General features: G+C 36.7%; 1 protein-coding gene across 3 annotated transcripts in view; it reads right to left on the bottom strand.

The window, feature by feature from the left end:
• The window catches only part of MIA2 (MIA SH3 domain ER export factor 2), a 117,535-nt gene that overhangs the window by 8,367 nt on the left and 90,970 nt on the right, over positions 1–18,198 (bottom strand). For 2 of the 3 annotated variants that reach the window (XM_023546124.2, XM_003408475.4), the window contains 3 exons: positions 17,379–17,507; positions 13,578–13,736; positions 1,442–1,564 (listed from right to left, as the gene is read on the bottom strand). In XM_023546124.2, coding sequence (XP_023401892.1) covers positions 1,442–1,564; positions 13,578–13,736; positions 17,379–17,507 — 411 coding nt within the window. The remainder of the gene's footprint in view (positions 1–1,441; positions 1,565–13,577; positions 13,737–17,378; positions 17,508–18,198) is intronic. The other variant, XM_010588605.3, reaches the window with a different exon arrangement.

Raw genomic sequence — 18,198 nt, 5'->3', positions numbered from 1 at the left:
TAGACAGGTGTTCTCCCTTTCTCTGAAATCACCTGGCATACTTTCCAATGGGGTTTATTCTGACCAGTATGAAACATATATATTTGTCTTTCTGCCTTATTTAATTCTTAGCTTATTACAGGCAAAGACTACACATTACTATAACTGGTACACCTAACCTGTCATGCACCGTACTTTTTAAACATTCCAAAAACAAAACCAAACCCACTGCCGTCGAGTTGATTCCGACTCATAGCGACCCAACAGGACAGGGTAGAACTGCCCCATAGAGTTTCCAAGGAGCACCTGGTGGATTCGAACTGCCAAACTTTTGGTTAGCAGCCGTAGCACTTAACCACTATGCCATAAGGGTTTCCTTTTAAACATTAGGTACTTAATAAATAGTTGCTAAATTGGATATAGCTTAATTAGGGGAAAAAATGGGAATGTAAAAAATTTTAAATAGCAGTAATTTAAAAGTGAAGGTTCAATCACATATATGCTTTCATTCCATAAAGCCTGAACTAATAGGAGAAACAATTTCAAAAGCGAAACAGACAGAAAGAATTAACTACCTAATAACAGAAATCCAGACTATGGTTCTTCTTTGCTTTGTATTCAAAAAAGATTGATTTTTCTAAAATAATAAGTATTTCAATTAGAGAATGTCCCACCAAATATACACTCTCTCCTGAGGTAGCTTTTTATCAACAAATTTAATTTCTACTTAAATATGTATATATTTTGAGAAATATATATTGAGACACCTTTTTATTTTCTTAACGTTATATACTTCTGACTGATACATTGGATACATGTGTTTCCCAGTCTCAGTGGGTTGCTGTGAGGTGGTTTATGTGAAAGAGTACCTGACAAATAGTAGGCTGTTCAGTCAACATTTAAGTTAAATTTGTCTTAAGTATAAAATGTTTAAACAAGGCAACCAATTACACCATCAACAATGCATGCACCCAAATTATTTTTCTGATGAATTTTCATATATCCATCCACATTTTGGGTTCAAACATAACAAGGATTGTGAGGATGGCACAGGACAGGGCAGTGTTTCGTTCTGTTGTACACAGGGTTGCTCGAGTTGGAACTGACTGGATGGCATCTAACAACAACAACAACATTCACATTTACTTGCCTAATTCCCCTGATTACTAAACAGGATATAGGTAAGTGGGCTGAAAAAAACAGAAAATTAATCTTGGAACAGAGTACAATTTACCACCTAGGTGCAGACAGTAACTCCATTATTATGATGTTCAAATCACCACCAAAGTATATTCAGATACTATATTTGTATAATATAATGAAAAATATAAAATCAGAAAGTTTTCAGGAAATAGATTTTGGCCTTAAAAGCTACTAGAGAAAGCAATTATATTAGTCCTTTATTCAATTTCCAGTTCTTTAAGTACGCCACCATTATTAAAAAAGCCAAGGTGTTTCTTACCCGTTTTATCCATAGAAGGCATATTACAACTTCTGAGCTCTGCTGGTCCAGACAGTCTACCAGAATTAGAATAGTATCTATCTTGCCTTTGTGGAGGAAGAGCTGGATCAGGATATGGTTGGCCTAGAAAACAGGTTTTTAAAATATCTTCATTAGTACTTAAAAAAAAAAAAAATTAAGTTTACTTAAGTCTAATATATTGAATTTAAACATCTCTCTTGCTTCCTAAAAGACTTTGACCCATATTCTAGGGAGACAATTTTAGTAAAACAGCTTATTTTATACTAAAAGCAATTAGGGAGAGAGCTATAAGCAAAGATAGGGGGGTGGGGAACAGAAAATATAAATACAGCAAGAAATTTAGCAGAACAGTTGGTGATTAAAAAAAAAAAAATTGTCACCAAAGCAGAAAGAGTATCATTCAGAGGTCACAGGTGGTCAAATTTTCAGTAACTTCAACATTTTGGAATTTAGCATCCATCCAAAACTAAAGGGAAAAAGCTTTGACTCAGCAGGTGAATAGATGGTTAACACTGCTCATATTAAGGCCGTCTGGACAGACATATATTTAGACAAAAACTCTGACTCAGGCAGTGATATAGCCACCCTTTTCTTTGTCCCCAGAGGCCATTTATAATGATAAAATGGTAACTCCTGGGTCCTTGTGGAACTCATCATTCTTGAAAAAACATAGGCAGTCTATTTCATCCCTGGGAGGCAACAGCACACTTTCATAGACTGGGTGTGCATATGTGTCCAGTTCCAGAAGTATGAGGAAGGTCAGAGGGGATAAACTGGGTGACTGTCTCTCTCCCACCCTATTACTGATATGGATGAAGCGAATACACACACACGTACATGTGCGTACACGCATATCTGAAGCAAATGCTAATAAGTAAATTCTGGGAGGTCAGATACAGGAATTTGCCATATTATTTAGTTCTGTGGCATTCAGCAGGTTATGCAACCTCTCTGTACTTTTGCTTCTCCATCAGTAAAACAGGAATAACACCCTTAGAGTTGTTAGAATGATTTAAAAAGGCACTTAGCGTAATATGTGGCACAAAGTATGCGCTGAAACCTAATTGCAATGATAAATTTATAGTTTCCATTTTATGATTATAAACTATATTAGAAATATACTGTTTACTGCTCTCATTCATATTCATGACCATAAATTTCAAATGGGCACCCAACACTGCCCTATAATCACTTTATTGAAGTTTTAGTTCCTCCACTCTCCTAAATAGCTATTGCATACCTTCTTCTCGCTTTTAAATCTCCAGTAATTCCCTCCTCTTCCATTCCCCTCAGCTGATGATACTACCTCATCAAGAAAACTGATAAATGTTTTTTAAAGGCCTTTAACAATACTGAAAGCTAGCAAAGCAGTAAGGTATTATGGGACCAAGATCTTTGAGATAAGGAAACAAAGATTTGCCCCGCATTTTAGGCTACTCTTCAATGAAGCCATTAAATTGAAAATTACCTAGCAAAACCCAATATTAACCATTAATACCTGGTTAAATTTTATTTACTTAGCTAAATGGACTACATAGATCACTTAATTCAAACCCATCTGTGTGTAAAAGGACTAAGGCCTGGAGAGAGAAAACAAGTTGGCAAAATCAGACAAAAAGATAAAGACTGAAAACCATATTTTTTGATTTCCAATCTAATTATTTTTTCACCTATACCATTCTTGCTCTACAACATGTAATCTAAGTTATAAACATACATAGGAATGTTAAAGTAACAGATACATTGCACTACAGACAAAAAATCAATTTTGCGTACAAATTGTCCTTAAACAGAATTAGCCTTATTCTAAAATGGTAGTCAATTTTGCCACCACTCATCTGTAAGTCTGTCATATTGTGGTGGCCTGCATGTTGCAATGACAACTGGAAGCTATGCCACTGCTATTTCATGTACCAGCAGAGTCACCCATGGTAGGCAGGTTTCAGGGGAGCTTCCAGACTATGATAAACTAGGATGAAGGACTTGGTCATCTACTTTTAAAAAATTGGCCAGTGGAAACCTTATGAATAAGCAGTGACAAAAATATACATATGTACACGTATGTTCACTGCAGCATTATTCACAATAGCAAAAAGATAGCAACAATCTAAGTGACCATCAACAGATGAATGGATAAACAAATTGTGTTACATAAATACAATGGAATACTACACAATTATAAAGAATAATGAGGAGTTTGTGAAACACCTTATAACATGAATGAATCTAGAGGATATGATGCTAAGTGAAATAAGCCAATCACAAATGTACAAATATTTTATGGTCTCACTTTTATGAAAAGTCAAGAATAGGTATACACAGAGAAGGTAACGTTCTCTGATGGTTACTAGGGGTGGGGAGGGAGGGAGGGAGGGAGAATTACTTTCTAGAGAGTAGACATTTTATATTTTTAGTGATAGGAAAGGCAATACTCAATATGCATGAAGTCTGCACAACTTGCCCAAGGTAAACAAACATACTAAGTATGCAAGAATAAGGGACAATTTTGGTAAATGCTGTAACATACAATTCTGCCACAGTAACAACCAAAAAAATATATGTGTTGTTACACAGTTAGACACGTATCCGTATATGTGTATAGGAAGGCACATACAAGTGTACAGGTGTACACATGCAGGTGTATCTGTAGGTACACGTACATACATGTTTATATATTGTATATATATTCATATTTATAATTAACCACATAGACACTTGAGACTAGGTTGGCATCTCCTCCCTGGAAGGGAGATGAGAGGGTAGAGGGGGTTAGAAACTGGCGAAATGGACACGAAAAGAGAGAGTGGAGGGAGGGAGCGGGCTGTCTCATTAGGGGGAGAGCAATTGGGAGTATGTAGCAAGGTGTATGTTTTTGTGTGAGAGGCTGACTTGATTTATAGTTAACCACATAGGGGACACAGTAACAGATACTTTTTAGACATAACAAAACACCTTGTGGGACTGGATTATTGGGTTTGTGGGACAACTCGGTCAGTTGGCATAACATAGTTCATAAAGATAATGTTCTACATCCTAGTTTGGTGAGTAGCATCTGGGGTCTTAAAATCTTATAATCGGCCATCTAAGATACAATTATTGGCCTCTACTCATCTGGAATAAAAGAGAATGAAGGTTCAAAGAAGAAACTACTCCACAGGATTAACAGGCCATATGAACCACAGCCTCGTATAGTCTGAGAAAAGAACTAGACGGTGTTGGGTTCCCACTACCAACCATTCTGACAAGAGATGCAACACAAGATCCCAGATAGAAAGGGACAAAAATGTAGAACAAAACTCAAAATCCTAAAACAGGCCAGACTTACTTGACCAACAGAGACTAGAGGAACCCCCTAGACTACTGCCCTAAGATACCCTTTGAACCACTCCCAGTGGTCACCTTTCATCCAAATAATAGACTGGGTTATAAATAAACAGAACCACCAGTGAATACTGTGCTCGCTTAAGTAATCAACTATATGAGACCAAATGATGAACAGGTACCTTAAAACAAAGATGAGAAGCTAAGGAGGGACTGGAAAGCTAAAGGAATGGAAACAGAACAAAAAGAATGGAAATAATGAGAATATTGATGTGTTGTGAAAAACGTAACTAATGTCATGGAACAAGTTGTATAAAGATTGTTAAATGGGAAGGTAATTTGCTATTAAAACTTTCATCTAAAACACAATAAAATATTAAAAACAAAACAAAGACCATGTGAATAACAGTGGAACACTGTTTGATATAGTGCCACAAGATGAGCCCCTCAGGGTGAAAGGCACTCAAAACATGACTGAGAAAAAGGTGCCTCCTCAAAGTAGAGTCAACCTTAACGACACGGATGAAAAAAGCTGAAACTTTCATTTGATGATGTGGCACTACTGAAAATGAGAAGAAACAGCTGCAAACATCCATTAATAATCAAATGCAGAATGTACAAAATACGAATCTAGGAAAATAGGAAGTTGTCAAAAATGAAATGGAATGCTTGTAGATAGATATCCTAGGCATACTACTAAGCTACAATGGACTGGTATTGGCCATTCTGAACCAGACAATCATATGGTCTATTATGATGGGAATGACAAATTGAAGAGGTACGGTGTTGCATTCATTGCCAAAAAGAACATTTCAAGATCTATCCTGAAGTATAATGCTGTCAGTGATAGAATAATATCCATACATCTACAAGAAAGAACAGCTAATATGACTATTATTCGAATTTACACCCCAACCACTAATGCCAAAGATGAAGAGATTGAAGATGTTTATCAATGTCTGCAGTCAGAAATTGATCAAACATGCAATCGAGATGCATTGATAATTACTGGTGATTGGAAAGGGCAAGTTGGAAACGAAGGAAGATCAGTAGTTGGAAAATACGGCCTTGGTGACAGAAATGACACCAGAGATGGCATGAGAGAATTTCGCAAGACCAATGACTTCTTCATTGGAAATATCTTTTTTTCAACAACATAAAACAGTGACTATACACGTGGGCCTTGCCAGGTGGAAAGACACAGGAATCAAATCAATGACATATGTGCAAAGAGATGATAGAAAAGCTCAATATCATCAGTGAGAACAATGCCAGGGGCTAAATGCAGAACAGACCATCAATTGCTTATACCCAAGTTTAAGCCGAAGCTGAAGAAAATGAAAACAAGTCCACTAGAGCCAAAGCACAACCTTGAGTATATCCCATCTGAATTTAGAGACCATCTAAAGAAAAATTTGACACCTTGAACACTAATGACCAAAGACCAGACAAGTTTTGAGAATACATCAAGGACATCACACATGAAGAAAGAAAAAAGTCATAAGAAGATAGGAAAGAAAGAAAAGACCAAAATGGATGTCAGAAGAGACTCTGAAACTTGCTCTTGAACATGCTGCAGCTAAAGTGAATGTAAGAAATGATGAAGTAAAAGAGATGAACAGAAGTACAGCCATACAGTGCATAAACGTCTGATGACATATACTTCTGTGGTCCCATAAGGTTATATAGGGATATCAGCGGTGTGTTTACGGCATTTGCAACCTAAGGGCACTCCAGCTGGCTCGTAAAGTACATGGGCCTCCCATGCTGATAAGTGCAAGCAGGCATGCAAGCAGGCATACAAGCAATCACTTAGCAACACAAGGCAGGCAGTTGGATTAACAAATGGGATGCATGCAAATTGCATGCTTGCTCACATTGCTCAGCATGTGAGGCCCATGCACTTGGACAGCCAGCTGGTGACCACTTAGGTGGCATTTGCCATAAACACACTGCTGATTTCCTCATATAAATTTATGGGACCACAGAGGTACATACAGTTGAATGTTGCCTGAATGGCTGTTATGTGCCGAATGACTGCACAGTGTCTACACAAGATCCCCATTACATAGTGTCTTATTTTACAGAATGCATTATGGACATTAAGCGATGCATGACTATATTATAATGAAATGCGTAAAGATCTGGAGCTAGAACACCAAATGGGAAGAACAAAGTCTCCAGAAACTGATGGAATGACAACTGAGATGTTTCAATGATCAGATGCAACGCTGGAAGCACTCACTAGTCTATGCTAAGAAATTTGGAAGACAGTTACCTGGCCAATTGACCAGAAGAGATCCGTATTTCTGCCCATTCCAAAGAAAGCTGATCCAACATAATGTGGAAATTATCGAACAATATCATTAACAGCACACACAAGTAAAATTTTGCTGAAGGTAATTAAAAAATGGTTGCAAGGGGTAGAGAAAGGGAGAGTGTTGACACAACGTGGAGTTAGCAACCAATGTCACAAAACGATTTATATATTAATTGCTTAATAAGAAACTAATTTGGTCTGTAAACTTTTACCTACAGCATATTAAAAAAAAAAAAAAATGGCGGCATATCAATAGGGTACTGCCAGAAATTCAAGCCGGATTCAGAAGAGGATGTGGAATGAGGGATATCATTGCTGATGTCAGATGGATCTCGGCTGAAAGCAGAGTATACCAGAAAGATGTTTATCTGTGTTTATTGACTATGCAAAGGCATTCGACTGTATGGATTATAACAAATTATGGATAACACTGCAAAGAATGGGAATTCCAGAACATTTAATTGCACTCATGCAGAACCTGTATATACATTAAGAGGCAGTTGTTCGAACAGAACAAAGGGGATGCTGTGTGGTTTAAAATCAGGGAAGGTGTGCGTCAGGGTTGTATCCTTTCACTCTATTTATTCAACCTGTATGCTGAGCAAATAATTGTGGAAGCTGAACTATATGAAGAAGAGCATGGCACCAGGATCAGAGGAAGAATCATTAACGACCTGCAATATGCAAATGATACAACCTTGGCTGGTGAAAGCAAAGAGGGCCTAAGCACTTACTGATGAAGATCAGAAACTACAGCTGTAAAAATGGCTTGGGAGTGATGTCTGACCTCCTCCAGCTCCACAAGGGGGAAGGAAAATCAAGATCAACAACACAAGGCTGACTCCCCTGAGACAGAGGCCAGACAAGCCCCCTCTCTCCACCATCTTCACCAATTCTGACACCAGTCATCCCTCCCACAGCCCTCTCTACTTCTCTGCTGGGTTCGATAATTGCAACGGCCACACAGAACTCACAGACCGTACTCACAATTATGAGGTTTACTAGGAAAGTAACAGGTTACGACTCAGGTACAGGAACACGCAAGGATACAGTTCTTCCATCAGAATAGCCTCTTCCCAGTCATGCTCACAAGCACGCCTCCTCCTGGCCCTTAGTCTCTGCCCAAAGGCATTCAGCTTTCTTGCTACGTGGGCTTCCCAATGCACTGTCTCCTGCTGCTGGATCTTCAGGGTTACAGCTTGCTTTCTGTCTCCTGGGTCCAGGAGCTTCTCACTGCAGGGATCCCGGGTCCAAAGCACATGCTGGCTCCTGGCTGTTTTTCCTTGGTGGTGAAGTCTTCTCTTTCCCGCCTCTGCGGTCACTCATATCAAGCCCAGTAGGATATCAAAACCAACCAATCCCTTTGGTGGGCTACAATTCCCTATCTGCATAGTCCCCCCCAATCAGCTGGGTGGGAGTTACAGGACCATGCCTACAAAGGCCACACAAAAGCAAGCCATCATACCACAACAGCCTGTATAGATTATACCTCTAAATAAAGAAAACAAAAATCCTCACAATTAGACCAATAAGCAACATCATAATAAATGCAGAAAATATTGAAGTTGTCAAGGATTAAATTTTACTTGGATCCACAATCAACACCCATTGAAGTAGCAGTCAAGAAATCAAACGATGTACTGCGCTGGACAAGTCTGCTACAAAAGACATTTTTAAGGAAAAAGGAATAGCAGGAATAAGAGGAGGATACGGAATGTGTGGCTGATTGCCTCCATGAATAACTGCCTCCTATGCCCTGAGACCTGAAAACTGGATGGTGCACTTTGACCAATGAACATTTTGACTTTGTGGAGCCATGGATGGTGGGTAAAATCCAGTGTTGTCGATGGATGGTGGGTAAACCCCTGAAAATAGTGCCCTGAGGTAATATTTAAACCTTAAACCAAAAGTATCCCCTAAAGTCATTTTAAAACCAAACAACTGTTTAGCTTAACTAGTAAAAAAGGTCGGCCTTGGGATTATGCTCTTTTAAGAACTATCTATATGGGATCAAACTGACAACAGCAACTTTAAAGATTACATAGAGACCTGTGGGAGAGTGAGTTTATGTCAATAAGGGAAGAACAACTCAGAAATGGAGGGTGAGGATGGTTGCACAGCTCAAAGAATGTAATCAATGTCACTAAATTATACACACAGAAACTGCTGAATTGGTGTATGTTTTGCTATGTATATTCTCAAAAAAAAACAACAAAAAAAAAATGGACCTCTTTAAAGTGTTAAAAGATGTCACTTTAAGGACTGAGGTACACGTGACCCAAGCACTGGTATTTTCAATTGCCTCATATGCATGGGAAAGCTGGATAGCAAATAAGAAAGACCAAAGAAGAATTGATGCCTTCAAATTACGGTGTTGGCAGAGAATACTGAATATACCATGGACTGCCAGAAGAACAACCAAATCTTTCTCATTAGAAGTACAACCAGGATGGCCCTTAGAATCAAGGATGGTGAGAATCTGTCTTACATACTTTGGATATTTTATCAGGAGGGACCAGCCCCTGGAGAAGGACATCATGCTTGGTAAAGTAGAGAGTCAGTGAAGAAGAGGAAGACCCTCTATAAGATGGACTGACACAGTGGCTACAACAATTTGCTCAAACATAACAACAACTGTGAGGATGCAACAGGACTGAGCAGGTTTTATTCTGCTGTACACTGGGTTGCTATTTGTTGGAACTGACTCTACAGCACCTAACGACAACAACATAAAGTTTTGTCTTTTAATCTTTAATAATCATTAACAGTGCATACAGAGTTATAGAAGAATAAACGAGGCAGCTATTAAAAATAATAAAAACAATATTTTAATTACTTGAAGAAACTAGGTTTATACTTGCTAATGCTAACAAAATCTCTAAGGAATTAAAAATGTCTGAAACAGGACATGTGAGAAAAAGGACAAGCTATAATATATTTTTCCAACTATATAAATAATGCTTTTTTTCCCCTTCAAAGTGTTTAATAGTGTAGAAATAAGTTATTAAAAACAATGGAATTACCAACTTTTTAAATTATTTCTGCCAACTTAAGTCAATAGGAATGTACAAAATTTCTGCTAAGTATAAGGGGGACGTATGAATATTACAAAGTATGCTCAACAGAACTAAATGACAACTAAGCTTCAAACCACTAGAGAATCCATATATTCTTCAAAAGTTTATTTTAGTTGTTATATTATTTTTTAACATAACAAATACTTTAAATTATTTTAAATTTTAGAAAAATCTTAAAGACACAATTATTAGTGGGAAGCAGGGCTCTTCAGGAGTCCCAATAATTCAACTCTAAAATAACAATGTATGTGTGCATGTGTGGAAACCCTGGTGGCATAGTGGTTAAGAGCTACAACTGCTAACCAAAAGGTCAGCAGTTCAGATCCACCAGGCACCCCTTGGAACTCCATGGGGCAGTTCTACTCTGTCCTGTAGGGTCGCTATGAGTCGGAATTGACTCGACGGCAACGGATTTGGTTTCAGTTTGGTGTGTGTGCGGCAGGGAGGGAGGGGTGGGTGTTACTTTAGAATATTACCACCTGTATTTTACAGAAGCCCATATTTTGGAGATGATAAAACAGTTACAGGTAAAATGAATGGCTCAACGTTGTATAAAACGTTAGCAGATAAAAACCTAGGATCCCTCGTTCCTTGTTCAGTGTTCTAATTTATCAATTAGTTAAATGGAATACAAAAAAAAAAGAACCTACCCTGAAGCCTCTCCGGTAACTATTTGGGTGGGGTGAGGATGTACCAAAGGCTAATGTGGAATATTTTTGTAATTCTACAGTGGCTAGGAACAGGGCTAACAGTTAATGCATTTATTAGTATTACTTCAACTCAAGCTAGAGCCTCAGAAGTCATTTGACCCCCCTCATCCAGTCATAAAGTTAAGAACAGCATCCAACATTCCTTGGCTGTGTCTGCAGAATTATCCTTCTTCACTGAGATTAGAGTTGGCACAGGTAACCCTATGTCAAACCAGATGGACCAAGTGCAGTATTTGGAGACACTCTCTAAAGAACAGCTACATCTCCCTTCTCTAAAGACTTACCAATTTAGAAGCTCACAACTATGAACTTTTAGTTAAGCTTCGATGAAAATTATGGATACCAGGTTCTACTTCTAGTATCGAAGAATAAGCTCGTAACAGACTGACCCTCCAAAGATAACTATAAACTCTAGGCAATATACCAAAAAAAACTATCTAAAGGCTCTGAAACAGCAACAAATGGAGCATTAACGAAGGTAGGCAGATTTGGAAAACGAGCAGAAACTTGGAAAAGGGACAAGCACTGTGAGTTTCCCGTTGTTGTGATTTAGCCTAAAAGCAAACCACAGTTGAGGTATAGCAAAGAGTAACAAAAATTCCAATGGAACATAGGCCATCTTTCTAGCTAAACAACCAGAAGACAAAATCCAAGGCAGTGAGAGTGGGGAATCTCAGAGAGACAGCCAGAGAGGTGGAGCCCAAACTTTTCTGAATAAACCCTGCCCAAGACTACAGCTGACCCCTGAGCTACACATGTGTAAGTCAAACTTAAAACAGTTTTTAACCAAAACTAAACTGATATTTGACCTGCTGCCCATGAAAGAGGGTGTTTGCAGTTCAGGTCTTACCAAATGTTTTAGTTATCTAGTGCTGGTATAACAGGAATACCGCAACTCTCTTCCCCCATCTCTGCTTCCTAGCTTGCTTGTTTAATACCCTTTATATCTCAAAAGCGATTGACTCAAGATATACCCTACACTAATTCTGCCTCATTAACATAACAAAGACAACCCATTCCCAAATGGGATTATAACCACAGACATAAAGGTTAGGATTTACAACACATATTTTTGGGGAACATACTTTAATCCATAACACCAAGTTAACTGTCTTTAAAAACAAAACCAACAACACTCTTCAGAAATATAATAGAATTCAGAACCTACACAATGTCCTGGATACAATCTAAAATTACTCAATATACCAAGAAACAGGAAAATACCCATTCTTAAGGGAAAAGATAATCCATTAGAGGTCAATCTCAAGATAATTCAGATATTGGAATGATCATGTAAGGATTTAAAGCAGCCCTGGGAGAACAGTGGTTAAGAGCTTGGCTGCTAACCAAAAGGTCAGCAGTTCGAATCCACCAGCTGCTCCCTAGAAACCCTATGGGGCAGCTCTACTCTGTTCTTACAGGGTCACTGTGAGTCAGAGTCAACTTGTTGACAATGGGTTTGGGTTTTTTCGGTATTATCACATTATGCTTCATGAGTTTAAAAAATGTTTATGCTGAACAAAAAGATAAGAAATCTCAGCCAAGAAATCAAAACTACAAAAAAAAAAAAAAAAAAAAGAACCAAATGGAAATTCTAGAACTGAAAAATTAAATAACTAAAATAAAGCATTTACTGGGTGAGTTTAATAGCAGAATGGAGACGACAGAGGGAAAAGTCAATAAACTTGAAGGCAGATCAAGAAAAATTGTCCAATCAAAAGAAGAAAGAAAAAAAAAAAGGAAACAAAGAGACTCAAGATCTGTAGGACAATACTGAAAGGTCTAAAAATTATGGGTTTCAGGCAATTCTTAAATGACACGTAAATATTTCCTGATTTTATGGAAGAGGAACAAATTGATAATTAAAAGAACTATATTATATTAGTAGTGGAAAGAACAGTGGCCTAGGAATTGGGAATCTGAGTTCTAGTTACAGCTAGTCACCTAGCTGTTTTACCTTAAGAATGTCAGCTAATCTCTTTGGGAACTCAGTGTCCTTGTCCATATACTGAGGGTTTTGGTTAGACTGGTGGTTTTCACATTTAGCTAATTCTCAGAATGTCCTAAGGAGCTTTTTTTTCAGAAATACAGGGTCACCTCTACAGTTCACGTTCAGAAGGTCTTGTCTGAGACGGAACCCAGGTATCTGTATATTTTTTTTCAGGTTCCTTAGGTGATGTCTGATGATTAGTCAAGTTTGAGAACCACTACACTAGATTGTATTTTTGAGAGACAAGCAGAGCACACGACAGAGAATTCTGGAACTGATAACTTGTGAATTCTTTAAAGAAAAGGTCCTCTATACAGGTATAGATATGATTTCCCTCAAAATCTTGCAGTAACGCCCCTTAAGACAAGGGCTGCATTTTACTAATCCTTGTTTTTATCACAGTTAAATATGCTCAAATGAATGTTAAATTAAAAACATTCCATTTAGGGGCAAAAACTGCTTTCTATAATGTGAACAATTACCCCTAATTATTCCATTTGGAAATTCATGTTTTGTTGTTTTCTAATACGTGTCATACAGGGTCGCTCTGAGCTGGAATGGATTCAACAGCATACAGCAACAATAGCTTGTGTCATGTTTTTCTTATGACAGGGCACACTGTTGCTCCTCTTTTCTCCTATTTCTGTATGTTCCACATACTAGCTGCCTTTCAAATATAAACATACTCTTTACAAACCTGATGGAGGGATCATCATCCTACGATCTTGTTCCCATGGAGGAGACAAGGAACCAGTGTCAGAAGCTGCTCTTTGAGGATCAAGTAACCTATCATAGCTTGATTCCCCTCTCTCATTGGTAATCTGATGGTCCAGAAGATTCCCTGGTCCTCTTGAATCTAATTACAGGAAAAAAATACAATTCTGTTTTATCTAGGAAATTATGGAGAGCTATAAAAAAACAAAATTCAAGTGCTATTTAAAGAGTGAAAACAAAGTTGTCCTAAAAATACATTAGACTATATATCCTGCAAAGCCATTTCTATGACAAGGAAAAAATAATTTTGCCAAGTGCATAAACAAACATTTGCCTAAAAATTTCATTTTTAAATATTATCATAATCATTGATTACCTGTTTAAAAAAAAAAGACAAAAAACAAGCAACTGAGTTTAAACATAAAATCCGTGATTAAAGCTATAAATACTAAGTCTGAAAAATAAGGGAAGAAAGTAAATTGCAATGTAAAGATTTCTATGCCAGATACAGTAATTATAAAATGAGGTATTTGCTGCTTAACTAATATTCCAATACTCTGTATCAAAATGAGAATGATTCCTTTAAAACAATTATCTTAGGAGCTATAACCTATTTCAATAATTCTGCTACTACTAAAGTATTTTTTAAAACAACTCTTTTGGAAATATCCTCAGATTAGTTTAAAAGCCACACAATAAACTGAGTCTCAATGCTGTAACATAACTCTCTACTTCTTCCCAAAATAATTTTAACCAATGTGACCATAAACTTTATATCCACCAAATAAATTTGGCTCTATAAGGCTTTCAGCAGTTCCTAAATATCAAATTCACCTCAACGAGAGAGCCCACAAGCTCTGAAGGCGAGTATAAAACAAGGGTTTTAGCAATAACAGCATTGATGGAATAAACACTTGAAACAAGATAACACTCATTTGGCATCCTTGCATTAAAATGGAAGTGAATCATTTTAAAATTCCCTTCTTATGACCACAGATAGTAACTTGACTTAAAGCCCATATTCGATTGAAAAGGAAAACAAAAATATAAAAATTATTTTAAACATTCAATTAAACAAATATATACTAATACCTCATTTATCTGTCATTGAGGGGAGAATGAGGTCTTCTTAAATTATATTGTCCAGAAAACAAAAGCTTATTCCTTTCAAGGAATAACTTAAAAAAATTTTTTTTCAATAGAAGTCTTTCTAAAACGGTTCCCACATTTCAGTACCTCCTTTAAGAGAGGAGACCAAAATTAATTTGACCTTTTCTTAGTAACTTGTGCAAATCAGTATAAACATTCACTTTAAAATATATAGTAATCTTTTTTTTTTTTTTTAATTTTCCATATACTCTGTTTAGTAGAGTCAGGCGGTCAACTGACTTTTATGCCAGGAGGTCAACTACCACTTTTCTTAATAGTTGTACATTCTATTAAATTTCCCAAATCCTTCCTTCTAGCTTGTTCATCCGCTACTAATCAGTTCATTAGAAACAAAAGGGTAAGAAAACAAAAAATTATATTAAGAAATGGGCAAAAGCTAGTAAGGCTGAGTTCATCCGGAGTGAAACACAGAGCTTTAAAAGAGACATTCAAAGGCTTTTCTCCGGACTGCTCACACTCAGAGGACCAAAGCTACAGGCAGACTGACTGCTAGGTGAAAATCACAAACCTGAAAACACTAAAGGTTAAATCAGACTAAAAGTTACACTCAATTTACTCTAAAAAATTTTTTCCTTAAATTTAATCTTATTCAAACATATGTGTTATTCAAACTTTAAAATTTAAAAAGATCATAAAAGGAAGGAAAAGAAAGAGCACTCTTCACACCCTTCTTTGGTGGATCATAGAAACTTTCAGTTCAAAGTAACTCTTTAACACCTGCTGATAACTTACCTTGAACTTCTGTAGCTTTAACAAATTGTAAAACACCCTTGCAAATAATCTAAACACATTGTATCTTAAAAGTAAGTAGGAAAGGAAAGTAATTTAAATAGGAGAGGAGAAATTAAAGGTAATTTTTCATTCTTATTCCAAATATTAAAATAACTACAAGCAATCCTTGACTTAGGTAACCCCACTTCCAGGGATTCGCATTTGCTGGTCAGCCAAGGACACCCTTATTTCTAGGGCGCTGTTTTTCAGACTGCTAGCTGTGCATTTGCACTGCACGAAATTCACTTAGTCTCAATCAGCATTCTTTTTTTATGAAATGCAATAGAACTGAATAGAAAATATCAGAAAGCATCAAAAACCACATAACTGGTTTCGGTTATATTTATGTTGGTGTTTAAAATGACTCAATATAAAATATATTTCTTACCGTAGTTCAAGGGTAAAAATTTGTGGGGGAAAAAAATGGATTTCAGGCGCTTATAGCAGACATGGGAATTTTTAAAAATCAGTCTGCTTCCTAAGGTGCTCACTGCAATGCCCCCCTAGGGAGTCAAGTATCAATCTGTAACTCAGCCCCTTTCCCTAGGATATCTAGGTTCAAAGCCAACATGAGCAAAAGCTTTCTCTGAGGTGTCATCAGGTTGTGGGCGCCATCTGCAGAGGGACTGGGAAACAGGAAGGAACAGTTCTAAGTGGAACAAACTGAGAATGGGGAAAGAGGATATAAACAGGCAATGGGCAAGGAAAGACTATTCCATGACCAAAAAATAGGAAACTGATTTTCTTATATTCTTTGAAAACAGTTCCAAAGGAAGAGTTTCAAAAACATTTACAGTAATGGCAGCTTCAATAGACTCCCTAAGAAACTATTTTGATGTGTAATATCCATTTGGATGTATGAGCTTTGGTATGCTGGGTTTAATCCGGGGACTTTATTTAGTCTCATTACTTTATGTGCTTAACTCAGATTCAATCTGTTAAAATCATAAAAAGGAGGGTGTGGACACTTCATTGGTGAAGAATGCTAACAGCTCTTATAAAACACAAACATGAGATTGAAAAACTAAGACTTGATTTTGATGATTTTAGAATAAGTAGGGCTCTCTTTTTTTTTTTTTTTAGGGCTCTGTATTTTTGAATTTTGCCGTTATCCAAGGTAAAACTTAAAGCAACTTGACAGAGTAAAGAATGATAAGAAATCAAAACAGGAAAACTATAGGGCACACAGGAATTTTCAAATGTAACCCTTTTTTAATACTAGGGTAAGTGTTGATGAGATGAATGCAGAAAGATCACCAGCTAATGCTTAGGCTTGCAGTAGCTACAGAAATTCTCAAAAACATGGCACGGGGCAACGAAACAGATAGCCTTGGGTCAGTTTCTCAAAGTATTAGCAAATTATTAAAGTTTCCTTAAAAGGTGCTTATCAAAACTGCCCACAAGAGCTCTTCTATATTCCTTAACTCTAAAAAAGATTCCTTCTGATTTTCTACAATAAAAAGATCATGATAATGAAGTAAAAGAGGATTTAAAATACATTATAATAGTGTTTTATAATAATATAATTTTATACCAGGTTATAGTCTTATTATGTTTTATACATTCTTTAAGTTTATATAGTATAATGTTTTTTTAAGTCAAAAATATGATTTGAAAAGATATACATCAAGCCCTTGATCTATTATAACACAATTTCAAAGAGAAAAATATATTAAAATTAGATGTCACAGAGCTCCTCTTCCAAAAATGTAACCAATAATAAGTGCAAGGAATGCCTGCATTTTCCAAAGGTTTATTTTACAGATCATTGTAAAAATAAATTAAGTTGAAAATATAAAGTAAGGAAGAAATCTAGAGTAATAAAGATGCTTAAACAATATACCTCTTCCTCCTCCCCCTGGAAGCAAAGGTGAAAGTCTGAGTGGACCCTCCAACAAAGTTGGAGGGGAGAGAAAAGCTCTCGTTTCAGATGAAGGCCGACCCAATGGTGAGGGACCATATGGGGAATGCTCTGGAATAATTAAAACAGCATATTTAAATTCATAGTTTTAGTTAGCTACACTGCAGAGTTAAAATCCCATTTCAACAATTACCAACAGGTCATCCTATTGCCAATTTAAATTTAATCCATGCCTTGATAACTATGTCTTGCATTTGCTAATATGGGCTAGAACTAAATACGGAACCCTGTGTTTTTAAAATTCGTCTACCAAATGAACACTTTAGTCAATAAAACAGATCCTTCTTGGTAATTAATACATTCAAATAACCATACAACATTAAGTTGAAGGATATGGTGATATTTTGGAGTTATAAAAGATTTGGGGGAACGAGGTTTGTTTTGTTTTGCATTTAATGGCAGAATGCTCCCAGATAATTCCAGCTGAAAAGGGCTGTAACACGGAAGGGCTCAATTTAAATCAGGGCCAGATGGCTGCACTGGGCCATGAATTACTGAAGTTCAGATTCTGAAAAGGAGAAAAATGCACAGAATACTCTGAAGCATTATAAATTACTTTTGATTCATCACCAGTGAAAAGTTAGTTTATATATACTAATTCATTAAATAAGCCATTTTATCTCTAATTCATATAACCAAGAGCCCTATCACTTTACAAACTTCACCATTCCCAAATAATGGTTATGCTCCCAAAGATCAAAATATAACTCTCCCCCAAAACACATAAATACCACCCAAATTA

Source organism: Loxodonta africana, chromosome 10 (genome assembly GCF_030014295.1).
Source record: "Loxodonta africana isolate mLoxAfr1 chromosome 10, mLoxAfr1.hap2, whole genome shotgun sequence".
Classification (NCBI taxonomy): domain Eukaryota; kingdom Metazoa; phylum Chordata; class Mammalia; order Proboscidea; family Elephantidae; genus Loxodonta; species Loxodonta africana.
Note: the sequence above shows the minus strand (reverse complement) of the source record. Positions and strands in the feature narration are given on the sequence as shown.